Raw genomic sequence first — 21,033 nt, 5'->3', positions numbered from 1 at the left:
AGGCTAGGCCTGGCTTCCCCAGTGCTGCCCTGTTGTGCACAGCTCACGGCCTAAAGCCCTCTCCAGTCTCATGACCACCCCCTGCCCCAGGCCAAGCTGCCTTCTGCCACCCAGCAGCCCGTGTGACCTGCTTAAAGAACAAATCTGATTATGTCCCTGATGCCTAAAACCCCTTAACAGCTTAGAGCTTTCAATGGCTTCCCTGAGCTTAGGGCTGAGGGCCACACCCTAGACAGTCCCTAGCTCCTGGCCTTTTTGCCAGGGACAGGAGCACCTTGCTGATGAGTCCACAGGAAGAAGGGGCTGCCTGACTCCAGGACTTAGGGTTTGGGGGTGGCCCTGGAAGGACCCTGCCAGGCAGGGTCGAGGGAGACCTGGGGTGCCAGGTGCTTCCAGGCAGCTATTGTGCAGAAGTCTCCAGGCTCTAGGCTGCGGAGGAATTGGCTCAGGGGTGAGGGTGGGGCCTCTGCTTGGCACTGGCACTGGCCCTGGCTGGGCTGCCCCACCCCCTACCCCAGCCAATCAGGGCCCAGGACCAGGCCCTCCTGTGCTGGCAACCCTTGGGGACACCTGGGTGGCAGAAGGAACCAGACTTAGACCATTATGTACAAAGGCAGGCTGTATTACAGGCCAGGGGTGGGGAGGGAGGGGGTTGGGCAGGGCCGCTCAGTCCTCCTTCAGGCTCCCAAACACGGCAGCTGGCACACTCTGCTGCTCCAGGCGGACCTCTGCAGGGAAAGCAGACAGGGTCACCCCCTGCAGGGTGGCTTCCCCTCCCATGTGCCTGCCATTGGGCACCCCCTGACCATTGGGCTCCAGGTCCATCTCATCCTCGTCCTCATCCTCCCCCAGCTGGATCTCGTCGGGGTTCGCCTGCTGGGCCAGCTCGGCCAGCTCCTCCCGGGATGCATCGCTCCTGGAAATGTAGGCTGTTTCAGCAGCCTGGGATTTTTGGAGGGGTGCCCTGCCCACCTGCCCTCCACCTCCCTCCCTTCCCAGGCTTTACCTCACAAACAGGATCTTGCTCTGGGCTCGAGAGGGCTGGTCCCGCTCTGCCTCAGCCGCCAGCTGCTCCGCCCGCTGCTCCAGCAGCTTCATGTCATCCATGCCACTCTGCCCTGGGGCCAGGTCGGACACTAAGGGGACAGGGAGGTCACCCACGGAGGCAGCAGGGCAAGGCCAAGCGCCTGGGGATGGCCCTGTTCCTGCCGGAGCTGCTCACCGGTGCCTGTGGCGCTGCCTGACACTTTGAGCATCTGTGAGGCCATGAAGTTGACCTGCGTGTTGTAGGTGGCCTGCACACTGCGGCGGATGCGGAGCATCTCCCGGATGGTGTCCTCGTTGCCATGCTGTACCTCGAAGTGCTTCCACGTCTGCCAGAAGGCGCTGGTTGTCTGGGGGCCGGATGCGAGAGCAAGAGTGGTTGGATGGCACCCCATGCCCCTCCCCTCCAGCCCTCCCTGGGCCCAGCCCCACCCGCGGGTCGCAGATCTGGGAGCAGAAGCTGTAGATGGCGCGGGCGCGGTCGATCTCTCCCAGCTTGCACTCCATGTCGGCAAAGCGCAGGCACATCTCTCGCGCGTGCTCATCCGACAGCACCTGGGCGGGAGGACAGGTGTGACCTGGGGGAGACCCTGGAAGGTCCCCCCATGGCTGCCATCGCTGGAGTGGCACCAGACTGCCTCCTGCTCCTGGGCGGGCACCTCGATAGCCTTCTGGTAGATGCCCCGCGTGTGGGTGACGCCATAGATCTCAGCGGCCCGCTTGATGTAGATGTTGAACATGTCGTACTGCTGGGTGGGCTCCACGGCCCGGGTGGCGCGGTCGTACACCGCCATGGCATGCCGAGCCAGGCCCCACTCCTCCTCCAGTTGCGCATACAGCAAATACAGGGCTACAGGGGCAAGTGGGCACACCTTGGGTTCAGTGTTGGCTCCCCCCCCCCCCGCCATCCCCAGGCCCTGGGGACTCGGACCCGCCGTTCGTTCCGTCCTCACTTTTGGCGTATTTGGGTGGGCAGCCATCCAGTGCCTGCTCGAAGAGGTCCCGCGCCCGCTCCAGCTTGCGTCCTCCATAGCGGGCGATGAACTTGGTCAGGTAGGTGCTCCAGATGTCCGACACGTTGGGCCACTTGAACAGCGAGATGCCACGCTCGTAGGCCTGTGCCAGGCGAGGACCATGTGAGTGCGTGCTGGGTATAACTGCTGGCACCACTAAGGCCTGGGTCAATGCCTATGGGGCACTGCTGGGTCTCTTGAGTGTCCCCCTGCCCCACAGTGGTGGTCTCGGACCCCATTTCCTCATCAGACTGCACTAGCCCCAACCCAAAGACCAGGAGGGCCAGGGCCTCAGCACATGGCCATGGGAAGGCCCCTCGGGACATACAACCCACTGGTAGCATGGCGGGCAGGGGTTAGGATGGGCACACCCACGGCACCAGCATCCTCCGCCTGGGTATCCTACTCTATGGACATGAGAGTCCTTCAGACAGGCTGTTAAGTTAAATGAGGTCATTAAAGGAGTTGTCACCTGTGGTGACTGAGGAGACAGTGACAGGGACACACGGGTAACCTCATTAAACACAGCCAGGAAAGCCGGATGTCGCCACCGAGAGGCCTTGGGAGGAGCTGCAGCCCCGGTGACACTGCACTTAGGGCTCCAGGAGAGGTCTACAGGCACCTACTCTGTGAGCCTGGGCCCCGGGTGTCTGCCGGTCCACCCGCTGCTCACCTTGAAGCTCTCCTCGAAGTACTTGTGCTCCTCCAGGAACATGGCATAGTTGATGATGATCTGGGGTGTGGCGATGCGCAGGTCCAGGATGCGGTCGTATACAGCCTTGGTGGACTGCAGGGAAGGGCAAGGGTCAGGCCACGGGGTGGGGTGCATTGAGGGTTGACCACTTTGTGCGGCTCCCCAGTAGCAGCTCACCTGGAAGGTGCCCAGGCTCTCCTCCAGGTCGGCAAGCATGGACCACACCTTCAGGGACTTGTACACTCGGTTCTGCACGGGCTCCGAGCCATCAAAGTACTCAGCCCGGCGGGCGGGCAGTGCTGTGGCCTTCTGCAGGGGATGAGGAGGCGCTTGGGGCCAGTCCTGGGCTGCTGTTCCCTGTGCCCTGCCCTGCACCTGGTCCCCACGTTCCGTGCTCACCCGAAGCAGCCGCAGGGCCTCATCATAGTTCTCATGCCGCAGCTCCAGCTCCCCGCACTGGCACCACACGCTGGCCAGGTCATCCACCTGCTTGAAGTTCACCTTGGTAGCCTTCTCCAGGATGACTCTGGCCTGCAGGGGTGGCAGAGGCTAGGATGCTGCAGCCCCACACTGGACGCATGTACGCAGGTGACCACACCTCACACACTCACACACACACACACACACACACACACACACACACACACACACACGAGCATGGCACTCACGTCATCCAACTGCCCGTTGTCCTCGTAAAACTTGGCGAACGCCACCCACAGGGTGTGGGGCTTCCCAGTGGCCTTGAAAGGGTCCACAGTCTGCACAGCTTCTGTGTAGGTGTTGATGATCTGGGGGAGGCTGGAGGTCAGCTGGGGAGGCTGGGGCCCCACGGAAGGCAGCGTATCAAGGCTGGGGTGCCCGTCACATACCTCCCGGGGGCGGCCCTGATGCAGGGCCACGCGCTTGTGCCACTCGTGCACGTGGTGCGGGTTCTGGCGCAGCAGGACGCTGTTGAGCAGCAGAGGCCGCCGGCTGATGAGCTGCTCGAAACGGGCCAGGCGCAGCTCCAGGTCCACATCGTCTGGGAGGACCGGGGTGGGCACAGGGTGGGTGCTGACCACAGTGGACGCAGTCCATCTGTCCCACTGCTCTGAAGCCCTCGTCCACCAGGCTCCTGCCAAGCCTGAGAAGCCAGTCCGGCCCCAGCCATCCCAGAGCCCTGACTCCCTCCGGCCCCAGCCATCCCAGAGCCCTGACTCCCTCCCTGTTCCTGCCCCTCGCCTCCTCACCCTCCTCCTCGCGCCCCAGCTCTGAGGTTGTCTCCATCTTGGCTGCGATCATGCGCTCCTCGAACTGGGCGTAGCTGTCGAACACCTGTGTGAAGTCCCGCACGGTCATCACGGTGCGGATGGCCTCCTCATACACATCCCGGGCCTGTAGAGACAGTGGCGCTGAGACAGCAGTGACGGTGGGAGCCTGGGAGCCCAGGTACAGGGATGCCAAGCGACACGCAGCAGGACTCTCAGCCCTGGGCCCAAACCACAGTCCCCTTTCAGTCTCCCTTGGGTGCCCCCAGCACCGTCAGACTCCGAGTAGTGACCCCAGCACAGAGCTGGGGGTTGCAGCCCAGGGCTGCCAGGCTGAACGGGGGAGCTCGGGCCTCCTTGGCCACCCACAAAGGACAGCCTTGTGCAGGGTGACCTCAAAGCCCAACAAAGATGCCTGCACAAAGCACTTAGCATCTTGTAAGACCTGGGAGCCAAACAGGGCCAACGTGGCCCCCACAGGTCCACCTTGCAGAATCCTAACTTCAGCTTTCTTGTGGAGAGCTCCATCTTTGCCCCAAAGCCCATGTCCTCATGACCCCTCTTGCAGCTCACAATGTCCTGGCAACCAGAGAGCACAGCCTCATCCTACCCCGCCTGTGCTGGTTCCTGCTAGTCTGCACTGGCTCTCCTGCCCCACTCCCAGTTTTCCAGAGGCTGCAGTGGCAACGCCCATCCCCCTGGAGACTTCCAAAGCCCTGCCTGCTGCCTGTCCCAAGGAGCAGAGCCAGATGGCGAGGACAGCCACACTCATGCCACCCCATCTCAGGCTGCATCACTGTGCCAACCTCTCAAGAATTCAAGGTCACCTCTGTTTCCTGACCCAGGCTCTTGAAGGCTGGGGCCACATAGCCAGGAGGGAACAGAGCCACCTCTAGAGCCCAGGCCTGGCTTCTCCTAAGATGTGCATGCCCTCACCGTTGGGGTGGCACACATGCATCACACACAGCACACGAGAGACGTGTCCCCCAGTGCTGGAGGTGTCCTGCCTTGTCTGAAGCCCAGCACAGGTCCAGGTGCCCACATACCTTCTCAAAGTGGCCGCTACGGATATAGTAGTCGGCCAGCGAGCACCAGAGCTTGCCTAGCTGGTCGGTGAAACGGGTGAGGCCGCCGCGGATGATGGCGTCCACATTGAGGGACTGCACCTTGTCTGGGTTCTGGGAGATGAGGTCACACAGCTCATGCCACAGCTGCAAGGGACGGAGGGAGCAAGGGCCACTCAGCTTAATCCAGGAGGGAAAAGCCCGGCTGCCACTGCCTGGTCTCACCCAGGGCTCACCTGGTAGTTGGATTTGCCGGCCTTGGACACAAAGCGCTCGTCGTTTACCACAGTGGCCAGGCGCTGTGCCGCCTCATCCAGCCGGTCGCTGGACTTGAGGTACTCAATGTACTCCTCGGCGCTCTCAGGACTCAGCTGGGGACCCAGTAATGCCCCTGGAGGTTACTGGGGCTGCAGGGCCACAGTCCCTTCCTGTCTCAGTGACTCTGGGCCTCCTGCCTCAGAGCCAGCCTCAGCCTGTGTGGTCCAGCCTGGGCTTGGTCCCACCCCAGCCCTACTGGCTTAACCCCAGTCCTGATTTTTCCTGCACTGATGCCAATGCTCTGGCTGGTACCAGCCAGGACCTGCTTCTGTCCCAGGGCTCTACCTGAAGAGCACCTGTGGAGGATGCAGAGTGGAAAGGGTGCCTGGCTGTGCTCCCTGGCCTGCCCGCCTCCCACTTCCAGCCTGGACAAGGTTGCAGCTCGAGTGACCACCAACTATCTGGGAAACAGAGGAATGTATCACAGATGAAAGCTCTGTGTCCAAGGGAGCCCTCTTCCTGCATCCTGTCTGTCGGGTGACATCCCACACAGGGCTACTGTCCCAGTGTGCCAGGCTCTGAAGGTTCCAGACCGGGGACCTGGCACAGCAGCTGGACATGACTCACCTTGAGGAAGCGTCGGTAGCCCCGCACAGCTGTCTCAGGCAGTGGGTGGGAACGCAGGAAGCGCAGGTATAGGGGCCAGATTCGAGAGTGCTGTGTGATAGGCAGCGCCCGGAGGGCCCGGTCAAAAGTACGGCGAGTGTGTGTGACTCGTCCCTGATCCATCAGGAACTGGCAATAATCGAGCCACAGACGAGGCATCTGGAAGCGTGGGAAGAGATAGCCAGGTAGGTCTGAGCCCCACGCCCCACAGCCTGGCTTCCAACACCAGAGTTTTACAGTCACGCTGCACTGGGGCATAAACACAGCATTGCACAGAAGTTCCAGTTTTGGGACTGAGTCCACCCCCATGGCTGGTGCCCAGAAGCAAGAGGACGGCAGTCCTCTGTCTCTCCTGTGTTGAGCCCAGCCCTTGCTCTGCCCACCTCCGCGGATCCCTGAGCCCCGAATCTCCCCCGAGCCTGCTCCTTACCTTGTGCATGAACACAAAGGCTCTCTCGTGGCAGTTGTTGACGTCTTCATAAGCGGGGTCAGTCACGCAGCGATGCTTCACCTGTGCCCGGCGCGCCTTCAAGTAGCGGTACCAGAGTTTGTAGCTGAGGTACAGAAGGGGACAGAGGACAGACACTGAGGTTACAGATCCTCCTGAACCTTTCTCCTGGCCCCAGGAGGTAACTGTGGGGTGAAAGGGACTGAGGAGGTATAAGCATCAGAAGATGGGATAGGAAAGGATTAGAACATCAGGAAAAGAGTGTGGCACATTGGGTGACAGAATACACAGCAGTCATACATTGCTTGCTGGTTCTGTTATGACTGGACAGGGCAGGGGCTCGTGGGCAGACAGCCAGATGGACACCCACCTACAGGGCAGGAGCTTGAGTGCCCGCTCGTAAAGCTGATTGAGCCTAGGCTTCGGAGCCCCCTGTTTGAACTCGATGTAACGGAGCCAGCACTTAACTGAGAACTGGTTCCGCATGATTTCCTCCTCGTAAGGAAGGTCCTCTTCCTCCTGCCAGGACGGAGGGACAAAAAGAATGGAAACATATCCTCGGAGCCTAAGCCCAGCCCATTCCTGGAGTCCAGGCCCAAATTCCAGACTTGAGTCCCAGTCTGGACCATACTGCTCACTGTGGAAGCTACATCACCAGACAACTGGAAAGTGAGATGCTGGTTTGGACCTTTGCCCCTATAATTCACCTTCCCAGAATCTGACTCAGACAGTGAGACTTCTCAGACATCAAAATTCTCTGTCAGACAATGAGATCATTGCTCAGATATCAGGCTTTGGCGCTCCAAACCCCACATCCACTCTCGGTTAGATCAACAGACTCCTTAGAAACAAGGGCCCTCCCTCCACACAACATACTGCTTCCCACATACCAGGTCTTTGGTCCCTCCAGGCTCCCACTGTCACCGCCTGACCCATCTTCACCCCGGGCACAGGTGCCACTTAGGTCTAGACACCAAGCTGCTGGCCTGTCTGGATCTCACTGGCCAGAATCTACCTCAACTCTGTCCTAGAACTTTGACGCCAAGACTTTATCTCAGAACAGGTAAAGACCAGACGTAGAACCCTTCACCCTGCACACCAAGAATCTGATGAAAACACCAAAAATACGGACCATCGTCTGACAGACTACACATCACTAGGTCTTTCCTCGCACTCCAGGAAACTACCTCCTAAACTCCTGAGGCAACCCCAGACACTAAGCCTTTACCCCCGAAAACGAGACGCTCTGAATCAGACCTAGGTCGCTGTGCAGAACACCAAGCCTTCAGACTATAAACCAGAGTCCTAGCCTAGTCACCACGCCTTCTCTTTCAACACCAGTTCTTCAGCTGTTCCAATATACACTTATGCGATCCCCCTTCACACCCATTTCCCAGCTTCCGTCCAGGGACGACACATCATCCTCTTAAGCTCTACAACATGTCTTTATTCGAGCCATCGCTTCCAAGAACAGATCTTTATTTCTGATCGGTCCGGTGTGAACATCACCATCCGTCCCCCGGGCTTTCTGAGTGACCCAATGGTTGGGCAGAGTTTTGACCTATATCCCTCGGACGGACAGAGTCTGATCTCCCACAGCACCCAGATCTATCGATGCTCCCAAGCAGGGCATCGCCGACCCCAATGCGGACTCACAAAGACAAGGTCCGGCCGCTCGGCCCGCGAAAGGCGCGCCATCACCACCATTTTCCTGGTCCTCCGGGTACAAATAAGAGTCGCTTACTTATAACGTTTACGCTCAAAGGCCCGCCCCTCCACGACAGATCCGTTTTCTATTGGCTGCATTCTCTTGGCTGCACGACAAGCGCTGTTGACTTTCTAGGGAACGACGCCCGCGACCGGAATCAGAAAAGAGGCGCTTTAAGATTACGTCATCATTCGCCCAATCAGATTCAACACTGGTACCCTGGAAGGACCAATGAGCTACTGCCTTATTGGAGGATCGACTTTGGGCGGAAGTGTCTGTGTAGCCTGAAAGAAGCGAGATGGGGGTGAAGCTCGAGGTGTTTCGGGTCAGTGAGCGCGGGGTGGGTTGGAGGTTGCGGTGGGAGGGAGAAGTCGAATTTAAGCATGAGGGTATGAAAAAGAGTGAACACAAACGGAGAGTTCCTAGAGAGAAAGTACTTTGAGATTTGAGAGACCATTACAATTTAAGGGACTCTGCGGAGAGAGCTCTGGGTTGTGGGAGATCCGAGTGAGCGTCCGGGTTTGGGAAATCTTAAGAGGGCCGATCTGAGTTAGGGCGGCAGGGAGGGGTGAACTAAGGAGAGGGCTGAAAGAAGGCAATCTCGAGACCCTGAGGGAGCCCTCGTGCGCAGAATGGGCGGGTGTGCCTTTGTGGGGAGACTCTGAAGCACAGGGGAGTAGATTTGAAGGTTGCGGTCTCGGGATGGAGGTGGGGTACTCCCGGATGGAAGGGGTCGAGGCGGTAGAGGTGATGAGGTTAAGGGAATGTCTTTGTAATAGATGCCCTTACACTGTTGGGGCCGCGCACGCGCGCGCCTGTATGTGTGTGTGTGTGCGCGCGCGGGTTTTTCTTAGATATGTTTCTGGGCTCACAGGATTATGAAGACTGGGAGAACAGGTAGGAACTCTGGGTTTTGGGGGAGGCGGCAGAACCAGGCTTGCTTATGTACCTGCTGGTTTTGCAGATGATTGTGTACCTCACTTTCCCTGTGGCCATGTTCTGGATCTCCAATCAGGCTGACTGGTTTGAGAGTTACGTCGTCCAGCGCAAGGTGGGCATAAGGAGAGCGCTCACCGGGTCATTCTAAGGAGTTGAAAGGAGATGGAGCTTCTGCTTGCTGGAAACCATTGTTTGTCCCCAGTGAAGCAACCCTGCCTTGGGTAGGAGGTGCTGGAGGTTTCTATGGCTTGTGCCCCCAAATTGTGTCTTTGTCCCCACAGAGGGAGCTATGGCCGCCTGAGAAGGAGGGCCAGGTAAGAACCTAATTTTCCTCTTACCAGAAGGACAGAGGGTGTTGGGTCCCTGCGGTTACAATGGGGTCTAATGTAAGTTACACCCACAGCCATAGGCAGGGAACTGAGTGCAGAGGGCCTGCTGCCTTTTCTATGTAGCATCACCCTGATCACGCTTGGACCCTGGTTGTTATTGGCCTGGGACTCCTAGTGTAGACACTAATGTCTGAAGCCAAGGGCAGATCGGTGGGAGAGGGACAAGGCCCTGAGGTGTGTACCCCACTTTCCTTCCTGTTCCACTCCCTTCCCCAACCCTAGCACCAAGAGCTAGAAGAATTCAAAGAGAGAATGCGGAAGCGGCGGGAGGAGAAACTCCTCCGAGCTGCCCAGCAGAGCTCCTGAGACCACCGAGCATTTTAATCCCAGTCCTTCTGCCAACGAAATAAAACAGACTCAGTTCCTGATTGCTCATGCAAATGTTTTATTTGCTTACGGGGGCTCAGTGGGGCCCAGGATGGTTGAGATCCTCAGGGGCCCTGTGTCTGGGGCTGGGGGCTGCTGTTCCTGCGGAAGCTGAGCGCACTGGGGTCTTGGGGGGTGAGCAGGGGCTGAGGGCTGAGTGTCCCAGCTCGTTTCTGCACTCCATCCTGTGGATAAAGGGGGTTAGTGGGATGAAGAAAAGGAGAGCAATGCAGGGCAGAGGTGACACAGACACAGGGAATCCGGGTCCCAGCTCCTGGTGTGTGCCTGCCTTCTGGGTCCCCATGAAGCATTTTCCTGTGTTTCCCTCAGTGATCTGCCATTAGGGTACAGTCTGGGAGTGAGGTGGCAGGTCTTGAGGCTCTCTGTGGGGTCTGCATGAGAACCCAGGGTGTGTAAGGGTTGGTGGATGGTGGATGTGTCCAGCCTGTGGGAGATCTCTCATGCCCTCCTCCCTGAGGGGTGCTGCTCCAGGAGGGTGCCTGTTTTCTTTCTCCCTTTGGCCTCCCCAAAGCTCTCAGATGTAGGGAGCATGACCCATGAATTCTCTAGCTCTGACCCTACCGTAAGTCCTGCATGGCAGAAAGTGATGGACACAGAAGAAGGTGGGGGCACATCCCTCCTGGCTGCAGACAGGACTGGGTCCTTGAGTGCAAGTGTTTCTGGCCTCTCCTACCTTGGGGCCAATGGGCTGGAAGCCAGGCAGAGCGCTGACCGTCACTCGCTGGTCGTCCATGCGGCGGCCCTGGGTGCTGGCCAGCATGTCCATAAGATTGTCCATCTCAGGTGCAGGGTCACCCTCTGCGTGGAGAGAGACATGGGCATGGTCATCTTCCCTATCCTGTGCTCTCCACTTCACAGGCCCCCACTGAGTAACCTTGGGCCCCTGTCCCATTCACTGTCCGCCCCCCTGCAGAATTCCCACATCCAGGCTTACCGCTCTCGGTTGTCTGTCCTACCCCAGCCTTCAGCGAACAGCGCTGCTCCTCCATCCGGTCACCCTGCACGTGGCTCAGCAGGTTGAAGAAGCCCTCCTGGTCTGGCGAGCTTGCCTGGGGACAGGTACACTGGGTCTGCGTGGGGATCCCCCCTTGGCCCTCCCTGGCAGTAGGCTACCACCCTCACCCTGGAGTGTTCCACTGGTCCCCTCAGCTCTCACCATGGTCCTCGATGATGTACCACTCTGCAGAGCTGCTTCAGAATGAGACCCAATCCTCCTTCCAAATCTCAGTCCCAGCCCCAGGGGCTCTGGCTGGCAGCACCACTACACGTGGTGCCACCTCAGGGGACAGTCTTATGTGACAGCATCCCATTGTCCTAGATCGGGGCCTCACTAGAGGTAACCTGGGGGCTGGGACACGGACTAGGGGATCTGGGCTTGGAACTATCTCTAAGTCCCAGCACCTGCCGCCTCCTGGGGTCAGCACCAAGAGCTCTGCTCTGTGCCCTGGGGGTGGGGTTGGGCATGCAGACCCTCTACCCACCAGCATCTCCCTGCGGTGACAACTGGGTCAAGGGACTCTGGAGACTCGTTTGCTAATTAGGTGCCCTACAAATGAACCAGTCCTGTCAGTCTCAGGCTCTGAGGATCCCAGCATTTGAGTTCTATAGAGGCAGGGCCCGCTTACCTTGCCCAGCGGGCACAAGCCCCCCTCTTGTCCCTTCTTGTCCTGCTCCATCACGATCCCTCCCCTGGGCTCCATCCACTTCGCTGCTAGCTTCTGTCCCAGCCTCTTGCAAGCAAGGCCCTTTTAAACAGTCCACTCCAACCTCAAATCCTCAGCTCATGCTGCATCTGCTCCCGCTCAAGCTTAAACCCTATAAACATGATCCAGATAATCGTCTACCTGGACTGATGCCAGGGCTTGCCTGGGGGCAGGGGGCGGGGTGCCCTGGGTTTGGACCTCCCTGGGCCCAGCACAATTCACTGACCATGAGGACTGAGTTGAGGTGTGGAAGAGGTCAGGCCAATCAGAGGCGGTGAGTCTGACGCCCACCCACATGGACCAGTGCAAACTGTTCCCGCCAGCCAGCCCTTGTGCCCAGCTAGCACCCCCATGGCCTTGCCCTGCTGGAAGGCAGGTGCCACTTGCAGGGAGAGCCCAGGAGCCCTGTCATCCTGTTCCTCCGGCCACAATGCAATGACAGATGGAGCTCTGTCTCTGTCTCCTGGATTCCAAGGAGCTTTCTGGTCACCCCGGGGTCTAGCTGCCCATCCCAGATCGAAGAATGAGAAAATCTGGGCTCCCCTGTTCACCTGCCACCCGGATGCCAGCTTGAAGGGTTTCTGAGCCATCACCACCCCAACCCTGTGTGATGACAGAAGAGGACATCCCTGCCCTTCCCACCTAGCAGCTGTGTTTCTGTGGGTGGCATAGGAGCCCCGCTCCTGCCTAGGGGTGCCATTACCACTGCCTGCAGAGCGCATCCATTCCACATTCTGCATGGACAGTATGGTCCTGCTCCTGATGCAGTGTCACCAGGGCACTGCCAGAGCCAGGACCACAAACTGGGTGGCTTAGAGCAGCACAGGTTTAGCATCTCACTGTCCTGGGGACCGCAGGTCTGAAATGAGGTGCAGTGAGGCTGTCCTTGTTGCTTGACACTTATTGCTCTCAGGGTCGTTCCTTGTCCCTCTCCAGCTTCTGGTGGCTGCTTGCTGTCCTTGGTGGCCCTTGACCTAGGGCTTTAGCACTTCAGTCTCTGCCTGTGTGGTCACATGGCCTTCCTGAGTGTCTCTGTCTGCATCAGCCTCCCCCTTTTTCAAGGTACTGAGGATTGAACACAGGGACCTTCTACCACTGAAATTTATCCTCAGCCTCTTATTTTGTTTTTCTTCTTCTTTTGGACGTGTGGGGTCTTGCTATGTAGTTCAGGCTGGCCTTGAACTCACTATGTAGGCTAGGCTGGCAGGAACCCTTGGTGATCCTTCTGTCTCAGCCTCCTGACTGCTAGGATTATATGTATGTGTTACTATGTTACTTTATTTTGAGTCAGGGTCTTGCTAAATTGCCCAAGAGGGCATTAAACTAGAGGAGCTGGGATTACAGACATGTACTACTACGTCCTGTCACAAGGCCATCTCATAGGGACATCAGTCATCTTGGAGGAGGGGCTCATTCTCTCTAGTATGACCTCATTACCTGATTTCATCTCTTATGACCCTATTTTCAAAAAAGGTTACATTTTGAGGTACTGGAGCTTAGAGCCAAAGCATATATTGGGCAGGGAGGGGGGGGGTTGGTGGGTTTTCTGGCATCGGGGAACACAGCCCATAATGTTGGAAGACCCTGGTCACCCCATTGAGTAGTATAGTGTGGGGGGTGTCAGGTCCTATGGACTCTTAACCTAGGATCAGGCCGAGAAATGGAGGTGGTTCCAGGTCCCCAACGCATCTTCCTGCTTCCTCTGTTCTGTCTTGAAAAATAAGAGACAGGCTAGGGATGTAGCTCAGTACAAATGACCTAGATTTAATCCCTACTATTGAAAACAGCAAGCAAGCAAGCCAGCCCAGGCTGCCATCTAGGGTGGCCAGCCGGTGACTGTCATAGTTTTGCTATGGGTTAGTCTGATTCTTTTCTACCTCCAACCATGCTCTGTGAGTGGTCACACCTAACGATCGCACTCATTCCTGTGTGTCTCATGTAAGGGGCAGAGGGCTGCCTGCAGCACCTGGGTGACACTTGATTTCGGTGGTGCTGGGAATTGAATCCAGGTCCTTGATCTTGCAGGGAAATGATGAATAAACATGATCAAGTGAGGAACACGCTCAGACCAGCAGGTTTCTCTGCATTCGCACACATCACCTACTAGATCTCAGACCTCCTTTAAGTTCTGCTGAAACCACTTTCTAGGTGACAGGAGCAAGCCCTATAATTCCGTCAAATGTGATTTTTTTTTTCTTTAAATGCTGGGGATTGGATCTATGGTAGGCAAGCCACTGAGCTGCACACCTTTATCCGTTTTAAATTCAGTTTTGAGAAAGAATCTCGCCAAGCTGCTCAGGCTGGCCTCGAGCTTGCAATCTTCCACCTCAGCCTCCGGAGAGGCTGGGATTGCAGGCATGTGCCCCCATGCTCAGCTCTACAGTGACTTTGAGTTCGTCAGTGTTGTGCAGACCTGCTGGTTCTGCTGCTGCTAAACTTTGAGGGTACAGAGGCAAGCAGGGTACTGTCCCATTTGTGGGAGCGACGCGGTGCTGAGCTGCGTAGACAGATCCACCCGCCCGCCCAGCCCGGGACCCCATCTCTTCTGCAGGCGAACCGGAGGGGGCGTGGCCAGGTGCGCGGGGCGTGGTCAGGGGCTGTGGGGCGGGGCCCACGTGTGTGATTCGCGTGGCCACGCCCCCACCTTGGGACAGACCCGGAAGCGTCGGAGGCGCTCCTGGGGGAAGATGGCGCCCTCGGGGCTGAAAGCGGTAGTGGGTGAAAGTGAGTGCCCCTCTGGGGCGGGGCTCCGGTTCCCAAGGCGGTTTAGGGGGCACTAGGCACAGGGACTCTGGAGGCTCAGGGTCCCGGTGGCGGGGAGTTGGGGTCTTGATCCCCGAAGGGCGGCCAGGGGCTAGGTCCCAGCTGGACGCCGGAACAAAGTTGGGACACTGGCTCTGGGGCACCCAATGGGGACCCAAAAGGGCGGGTAGGGAGTGGCGCAGACAGGAGCCCAGACTCTCAGTTCTTCTAGGATGCTTGCAAGGCAAGGGCACGGGTGGATTCCCCCTCCACTGCCTCTACAGCTCCCGGGTCTCTGAATCCGACAAAGTTCGAGGCTGGACCCGGGGGCCCCACAGCGCCCTAGTCAGCAATTGCAGGTGGTTTCTGGGAGGTGTCCAGGCTCCACGAGTGTGATGTGGGGGGTCACCTTCCCCCAGGCTTCATCAGTGAAGCCCCTTGCAGCGGGAGACCTAGGGTCCAAGTTTGCGGGGGAGGGGTGGGGACGCCCCTCCTCCACCCCAGTGGTTCCGGTCTCAGCTGCTCCTTCCGCCCCTGCGGTCCTGATAACAGTGGACATGGTACTGACCAGGCCGGTTGAGGTCACCCAGCTTCCTCAGTGCAACACTTCTAACTCTAAAAGAAGCTCACTGTAGAATGGTTAATAGGGAGATTAGGGGGAAATACAACCAGTGGTCCCAGTCTACAGATGAGGAAACTGAGGCTCAGATGTTGCTGAGATGACCAATGTCATGCATCTGAGTCTAAAGGGAGGTGGAGTGGAGGCGCAGCAAGTGGGGAAGCAGGGAGCCCCACTTTGCCATCCATGAATGCATCTCAAAATATTTATAAATATTTACTTTATTTAGTTAATAAATATTTATTAAGTGGTTGCTTATGCCCCAAGCTTTGTGCCACTTAGGCATGTCCATTGTCCCCTCAGACCCTCAGTTTCCTTGCCTGGAAATTGAGGTGATGCCAAGGAGCTGCCTCTTGGGATTGGGGGGAAGCGTGAAGGGAGTTCAAATGAGAGGGCCTGGTAGGACCAGAGGACTGGCACCCTGGCTTCTCCCTCTCTTCCCTGCAGAAATTCTGAGTGGAGTCATTCGGAGTGTCAAAAAGGATGGAGAATGGAAGGTAGGAGTGAGGCAGGATGCCTGGTTCCCCAGGCCAGAGTCCACTTGGGAGGGAGACCCTGCCTGTGGGGCCCCCAGGGATTCTTTGGAAAGGCTGTTGGCCCACTGGGGTGGCATTGGCAGGATGGCTTCTGGGTTCACTTGCCCACCTGGCCTTTGAAACTGAGTTCCACTCATAGCCCTCTGTCCCTCCTGGGGCCAGTTTAGGTCTCTTCTGCCTGCATGTATGCCTATGCATCCGTCTGTCCATCCCTCTGGACAGGTACTCATTATGGATCACCCAAGCATGCGCATCTTGTCATCCTGCTGCAAAATGTCAGACATCCTGGCCGAGGGCATCACCAGTGAGTGGCCGCCCCCACCTCGTGGTCTGTACATGGAGCCTGAGTGTGGGACCCCTGGGGAATAGCCCTTAAGTGTGAGTCCCAACTGTGCAGAGCCTAACTGGCATCTTAGATGAGCAATCCCCTAGGTGCATATCTCTTGCTTAGGAACCCCTGATTAGGCAGCCTCCCAGGCATCAGCCCTTGACCTCTGCACCCAGTTCTCCCAACCCTAACCTGAGACTCCCTGTGTATTCTTGTCCTCATGCCACCTGTGTGTACCCACTTGTGCCCCTTTCTCTGCTGTTAATAGTTGTGGAAGACATCAACAAACGTCGAGAACCCATCCCCAGCCTGGAGGCCATTTATTTGCTGAGCCCCACAGAGAAGGTGCTTACATGAGCCAGCCCGTGAACATGTGTGTGTGCATGCACATGCTGATGTGTGTGTCCCTCTGGGCACATTTATACATGGCATGGGACAGGCAGCAGCCAGGGTGACGGGTCTGAGGGTTCAGGGTCAGAGCTAAAGAGTGGTCCGCACTCTCCAGTCCGTTCAGGCCCTGATAGCAGACTTCCGGGGGACCCCCACTTTCACCTACAAAGCAGCACACGTCTTCTTCACCGACAGTGAGTGAGAGGAATTGGGGCTTGAGGGCTGGGGTGAAGGGGCTCGGTGATAACTCTGGTCTGATGGCCCCTTCCGCCTACCCCAGCCTGCCCTGAGCCCCTGTTCAACGAGCTGGGTCGCTCCCGCCTGGCAAAGGTGGTAAAGACACTGAAGGAGATCCACCTTGCATTCCTGCCCTACGAGGCCCAGGTGCAGCTCTGGCTTGTCCTGGGCGGGGGTAGGATGTCTCGTGGGGGTTGGAAGTTGGGCAGCTTTCAGGTGTGCACCTACACTGGTGGCCCTGGCACTTCTGTCCTCTAGGTGTTCTCCCTGGATGCCCCCCACAGCACCTACAACCTCTACTGCCCCTTCCGGGCAAAGGAGCGGGTGCGGCAGCTCGAGGCGCTGGCCCAGCAGATCGCCACACTGTGTGCCACACTGCAGGAGTACCCAGCTATCCGCTACCGAAAGTGGGACCCAGCCCAGCCCTGTCCCCAGTGCTGCCCTCTGACCTTGTCTTCATCCTGTATCTGACCTCTAACTTCTCCGCTGGCCCCGATCCCTACCCTCAACCCTAGTCTCGACCCCCAGTCTGTGCCCCGTGTCTCCTGATGCCCACTCTCTGCCCACCTCCAGGGGCTCAGAGGATACCGCCCAGCTGGCCCATGCCGTCCTGGCCAAGCTGAACGCCTTCAAGGCGGACAATCCTAGTCTGGGCGAGGTAAGGGGGCCCTGGGTAGGTGGGTGGGGTGAACCCTGTAAGGGCAGGGTGCGTGTTAGGCCCTCATCCTTGTTGCCCGCCTCCCTCCTGCCTAGGGTCCTGAGAAAACCCGCTCACAGCTGCTGATCATGGACCGGGCCGCGGACCCCATATCGCCTCTGCTGCACGAGCTCACTTTCCAGGCCATGGCCTATGACCTGCTGGACATCGAACAGGACACGTATAGGTGGGTGGGCCGTGAGCTCAGCCTCCCACCACTGCTGCCCCCATGTTGAGTCCCGTTTCTCACCGCATGGCCCCGGTCCTCTCGTCTCTGCACCCCCCCTCCACCCCACAGGTACGAGACCACGGGGCTGAGCGAGGCACGGGAGAAGGCCGTGCTCCTGGACGAGGACGACGAGCTGTGGGTGGAGCTTCGGCACATGCACATCGCTGATGTGTCCAAGTGCGAGCACAAGCCGGTGCTGGGGGGCTGGGACCCCTGTCCATCCACCCTTGTGTGTGGGGGGTTACTCTAAGCCACACCCATAAGGCCTGTCCTCTGCAAAGTCAAGACAGCCACAAGCCACACCCCTCTGTTGGACTGTCCAACCCCTCTAACCCAGCACCCGCCCCCACTCAACCTGTCCTCCCACCTGGCTAGGAAGGTCACTGAGCTTCTGAAGACCTTCTGTGAGAGCAAGAGGATGACCACCGACAAGGTAGGAGCCCGCCTGTGTCCACAGGGAGCCTGGTGGGGGAAACTCCTCCCAGGGGGCGGGGCCTCAACTTGCATCTTGAGCTGCAACTGCGACCCCCTACCTTGGGTCCTGGCTTCACCCGGCACCCACCCGCCTCCATAGGCCAACATTAAAGACCTGTCCCACATCCTGAAAAAGATGCCGCAGTACCAGAAGGAGCTGAATAAGGTGAGCTCAGGGTTTGTGGGGCCCTGACCCTCTTCTCCATCCATGTCCTTTCCACTGTGTCCTGACTCAGCCTCTCGTCTCCCTCAGTATTCCACGCACCTGCATTTAGCTGACGACTGCATGAAGCACTTCAAGGGCTCTGTGGAAAAGCTGTGCAGCGTGGAACAGGTGGACGGGGCGTATCATGGGGCGGGGCCTCAGTGAGTGATGCCTCTTTAGGGGTGGGGCTTACAGAGGAGCAGCCTTGGAAAGGGGTGGGGCCTCGGAATGGGCGGGGCCCTGGGGAGAAGCAGGACCTGCGCGAGGGTGGAGGGTGGGGGCTTGTGGGCCTTGGTCCCAGGACAGGGCTGTGGCACAGAGACCTGCGGCAACGATGAGGTGGGGTCCAAACCCAAACGTTTTGCCGAGGACCTGAGGGTGTCCTTGTCCTGCCACCTCCCACCCACCCCCCTCTTCTGGCTCTGTCGCCCCGCAGGACCTGGCCATGGGCTCCGATGCAGAGGGTGAGAAGATCAAGGACGCCATGAAGCTGATCGTCCCGGTGCTGCTGGACGCCGCCGTGCCGCCCTATGACAAGATCCGGGTCCTGCTGCTCTACATCCTTCTGCGGAATGGTAGGTGTGGGCAGAGGGTCCTGTGACAGACCTGTGTGTCTCCAGCAATCCTGGGAGCCCTTCATCCCACAGCTTCCTGGGATCTCGGGGCCCTGTGAGCACTTCCTGGACTTAGTGTGCCCTCTGTTGGCAAGGAGACCCTGAATCCCTGCCTCCTAGAGACCGGGCCTCAACTCACTGTGCAGGCTCCCATCATCCTCTCAGGGCTGCCTAGTTCCCACGGCACAAAGCTCCCCTGTTCCTAACTCCAAGGCCTCCACCAGTCCTGGGATGCCTGCTTCCCGACCCCCCATCTCTTAACCAGGGCCCCATAGGGCCACCTCGCAGCGCCCCTTGCCTCCCAGGTGTGAGCGAAGAGAATCTGGCCAAGCTGATCCAGCACGCCAACGTGCAGGCCTACAGCAGCCTCATCCGGAACCTGGAGCAGCTGGGGGCCGCTGTCACCAACCCCGGGGTATGCAGGGGCACAGCCTAAGTCCCAGGTCACACCATAGGCCCCAAGGGGAAGGAGATCGTGGCCATAGTGGTCCTGGCAGTGGTGCATTGTGGGGTGTGTAGTTTTGAGTGCAGGAGCATCGGCCCCAGGTTGGAGGGCAGGGCACGTTTGGACTCCTGGACCCCTTGGGGACACCCTGCCACCCACGTCCCCCGTTCACACTTGCAGTTTCTTGCGCTGGACTCTCCCTTTAGCTTCTGCCTCTCTCTGGCCCCTGCCCCTGTCTTCTCCACACCCTCCCGCCCCGCAGCCCTCATCTCTTGCTCCCTGGGTCTCTGTCACTGTTCCTGTCATTTTCTGTTCCACTGTACCTTCTCTGTCTGTACACTCCTTGAGTGAGTCCCAGTCCTGTCTGTAACCTGCCTCCTTACCCCTGGCTTCCGCCGCCCCCGCCTGGCCTCACTCACAGGGCTCAGGGACCCCAAGCCGGCTGGAGCGGAGAGAGCGCATGGAACCGACCTATCAGCTGTCCCGCTGGACACCGGTCATCAAGGACGTCATGGAGGTACCTGGGGATGCTGGGGCCGCCACCCTAATTCCGATCCAGGCAGTAGCTTAGCTTCCCAGCTCTAAGCCCCAAGGCTTAGCAGAAAATCCCTCATTACTGCATTCCCTGTACCCGACCTCTTCCATGTGCTCTCTGTCCTCTGTCCCCACCCCCACCCCTGGCACCACCCAAAGGGCCCCCAACCATCCTGAGAGCAGCATTGGGGGCCCAGGTCCAGTGTCCAGCTGGGGGCTTTCCCACCCCATGGTCCTCTGATGCTTGGACTCTGAGATCCCTATGGAGAAGGAGTTGTAGGTGATTTCCTGTGTGCCAGGAAGTTGGCCCCTAAATCCAGGGCCTCCCCCTCTGACCACCCAGGACGCTGTGGAGGACCGGCTGGACCGCAAGCTGTGGCCCTTCGTGTCTGACCCTGCTCCCACGCCCAGCTCACAGGCTGCCGTCAGGTGGGGCCCAGGGGATGCCTAGACTCCTGGCTGGACCTGTGTGGGGGAGGGAGGGGACACGTGTCTCTGCCTGGCTTGACCACCGCCCCCCCTTTCTTCCGGAAGTGCCCGTTTTGGCCACTGGCACAAGAACAAGGTGGGCGTGGAAGCTCGGGCTGGGCCCAGGCTCATCGTGTATGTTGTGGGTGGCATGGCCATGTCAGAGATGAGGGCGGCCTATGAGGTGACCTCGAGCACTGAGGGCAAGTGGGAGGTGCTTATTGGTGAGTAGCCTGGCTGAGGTTCCAGGGGATGATGATTCTGGTGTCCGGGGGCTTGGGGAGCAGACTCTGGGGTCTTGGAGCTGAGGCTAGACTCTGGGGTCCCAGGAGGGCTGGTGTTGGAATTTGGGGTCCAGGGCTGGAGGCTCTGGTTGTGGTTTGGGTCGATAGGGCTCACCTGAGTCCTGGATCCCCTTTTTCTTAAGCCTCCAGACTCCTGTGTCCTTAGGCAGTCAGGGCTGGGTCACTGGGGCAGGGAGGGGTCTACTTGTTGAGACCCCGGCTGGGCCTGCCTCCCTGACCTTGCTGGCCTCTGCCCAGGCTCCTCCCACATCCTCACGCCCACCCGGTTCCTGGATGACCTCAAGACCTTGGACCAGAAGCTGGAAGACGTACCCCTGCCCTGACCTATGCCCTGCCCCTCTACTGCCCTCTGCAGAGAAATAAATTTCCTTCTTCCCGCTGGCCAGCGCTCACCCCTTGCTTTCTTTCAGAGGGAGCCGGCCAGTGGACTGCCCCAGGGCCCTGCTGATGTTCTCCCTGCTCCTGGGGCCCTGCCCACCCTTCACAGAGGCTAAGAGCCTGGCTTTAGCTTGACAATAGGCAGTTCTAGGTCAGATTCACCAGCAGTCCCTCAGCCCCCAGCCAGGGCCTGTGATAGCAGCCACTTTGCAGAGAGGACAGCAGGGGTTTGGGACGGCTGGTTGCATGGGTGACTCCTTTGTCACCAGGCT

At 58.7% G+C, this 21,033-nt stretch overlaps 4 protein-coding genes across 7 annotated transcripts; 2 read left to right on the top strand and 2 right to left on the bottom strand.

Annotated features, from left to right (window-relative positions):
* Window positions 1-601: 601 nt before the first annotated feature.
* Window positions 602-8,245, bottom strand: Xab2 (XPA binding protein 2). The gene is made up of 19 exons (XM_003468373.5): window positions 8,091-8,245; window positions 6,805-6,953; window positions 6,417-6,540; window positions 5,948-6,145; window positions 5,299-5,433; window positions 5,045-5,209; window positions 3,981-4,125; window positions 3,621-3,772; window positions 3,420-3,539; window positions 3,151-3,282; window positions 2,929-3,060; window positions 2,731-2,844; window positions 1,998-2,160; window positions 1,704-1,894; window positions 1,477-1,599; window positions 1,223-1,394; window positions 1,007-1,136; window positions 807-916; window positions 602-728 (listed from the first exon to the last, which is right to left on the bottom strand). The coding sequence occupies exons 1-19, from the start codon at window positions 8,139-8,141 to the stop codon at window positions 667-669; spliced, it is 2,568 nt and encodes an 855-aa protein (XP_003468421.1). The 5' UTR covers window positions 8,142-8,245; the 3' UTR covers window positions 602-666.
* Window positions 8,246-8,339: 94 nt separating this feature from the next.
* Window positions 8,340-9,838, top strand: LOC100719776 (protein PET100 homolog, mitochondrial). Its single transcript, XM_003468374.5, has 4 exons — window positions 8,340-8,467; window positions 9,107-9,193; window positions 9,363-9,395; window positions 9,693-9,838. The coding sequence occupies exons 1-4, from the start codon at window positions 8,441-8,443 to the stop codon at window positions 9,774-9,776; spliced, it is 231 nt and encodes a 76-aa protein (XP_003468422.1). The 5' UTR covers window positions 8,340-8,440; the 3' UTR covers window positions 9,777-9,838.
* Pcp2 (Purkinje cell protein 2) lies at window positions 9,839-11,639 on the bottom strand. 2 transcript variants are annotated; one of them, XM_063228387.1, is made up of 4 exons: window positions 11,483-11,639; window positions 10,792-10,906; window positions 10,531-10,655; window positions 9,839-10,021 (listed from the first exon to the last, which is right to left on the bottom strand). In XM_063228387.1, exons 1-4 carry the CDS (start codon window positions 11,555-11,557, stop codon window positions 9,902-9,904), a joined length of 435 nt encoding a protein of 144 aa, XP_063084457.1. In that variant the 5' UTR covers window positions 11,558-11,639; the 3' UTR covers window positions 9,839-9,901. The 2 variants fall into 2 exon arrangements, with proteins under 2 accessions (XP_063084457.1, XP_063084458.1); XM_063228388.1 differs by lacking the exon at window positions 11,483-11,639 and adding an exon at window positions 11,014-11,140.
* Window positions 11,640-14,180: 2,541 nt separating this feature from the next.
* On the top strand, window positions 14,181-20,764 carry Stxbp2 (syntaxin binding protein 2). Of its 3 annotated transcripts, XM_003468375.4 has the most exons (19): window positions 14,182-14,284; window positions 15,369-15,418; window positions 15,680-15,761; window positions 16,054-16,130; window positions 16,291-16,369; window positions 16,456-16,559; window positions 16,671-16,819; window positions 16,986-17,070; window positions 17,166-17,296; window positions 17,408-17,515; window positions 17,714-17,771; window positions 17,913-17,978; window positions 18,066-18,146; window positions 18,454-18,592; window positions 18,937-19,046; window positions 19,498-19,593; window positions 19,954-20,039; window positions 20,145-20,302; window positions 20,621-20,764. In XM_003468375.4, the coding sequence occupies exons 1-19, from the start codon at window positions 14,248-14,250 to the stop codon at window positions 20,704-20,706; spliced, it is 1,782 nt and encodes a 593-aa protein (XP_003468423.1). In that variant the 5' UTR covers window positions 14,182-14,247; the 3' UTR covers window positions 20,707-20,764. The 3 variants fall into 3 exon arrangements, with proteins under 3 accessions (XP_063084456.1, XP_003468423.1, XP_063084455.1); XM_063228385.1 differs by lacking the exon at window positions 20,145-20,302; XM_063228386.1 differs by lacking the exons at window positions 19,498-19,593; window positions 19,954-20,039; window positions 20,145-20,302; window positions 20,621-20,764 and adding an exon at window positions 19,339-19,485 and having other exon boundaries at window positions 14,181-14,284.
* Window positions 20,765-21,033: the final 269 nt, after the last annotated feature.

This window comes from Cavia porcellus, unplaced genomic scaffold, assembly GCF_034190915.1.
Source record: "Cavia porcellus strain 051 isolate PalLab524CR breed Dunkin Hartley unplaced genomic scaffold, mCavPor4.1 scaffold_17, whole genome shotgun sequence".
In the NCBI taxonomy this organism is placed as follows: domain Eukaryota; kingdom Metazoa; phylum Chordata; class Mammalia; order Rodentia; family Caviidae; genus Cavia; species Cavia porcellus.
This window is presented reverse-complemented; position numbering and strand designations above follow the sequence as displayed.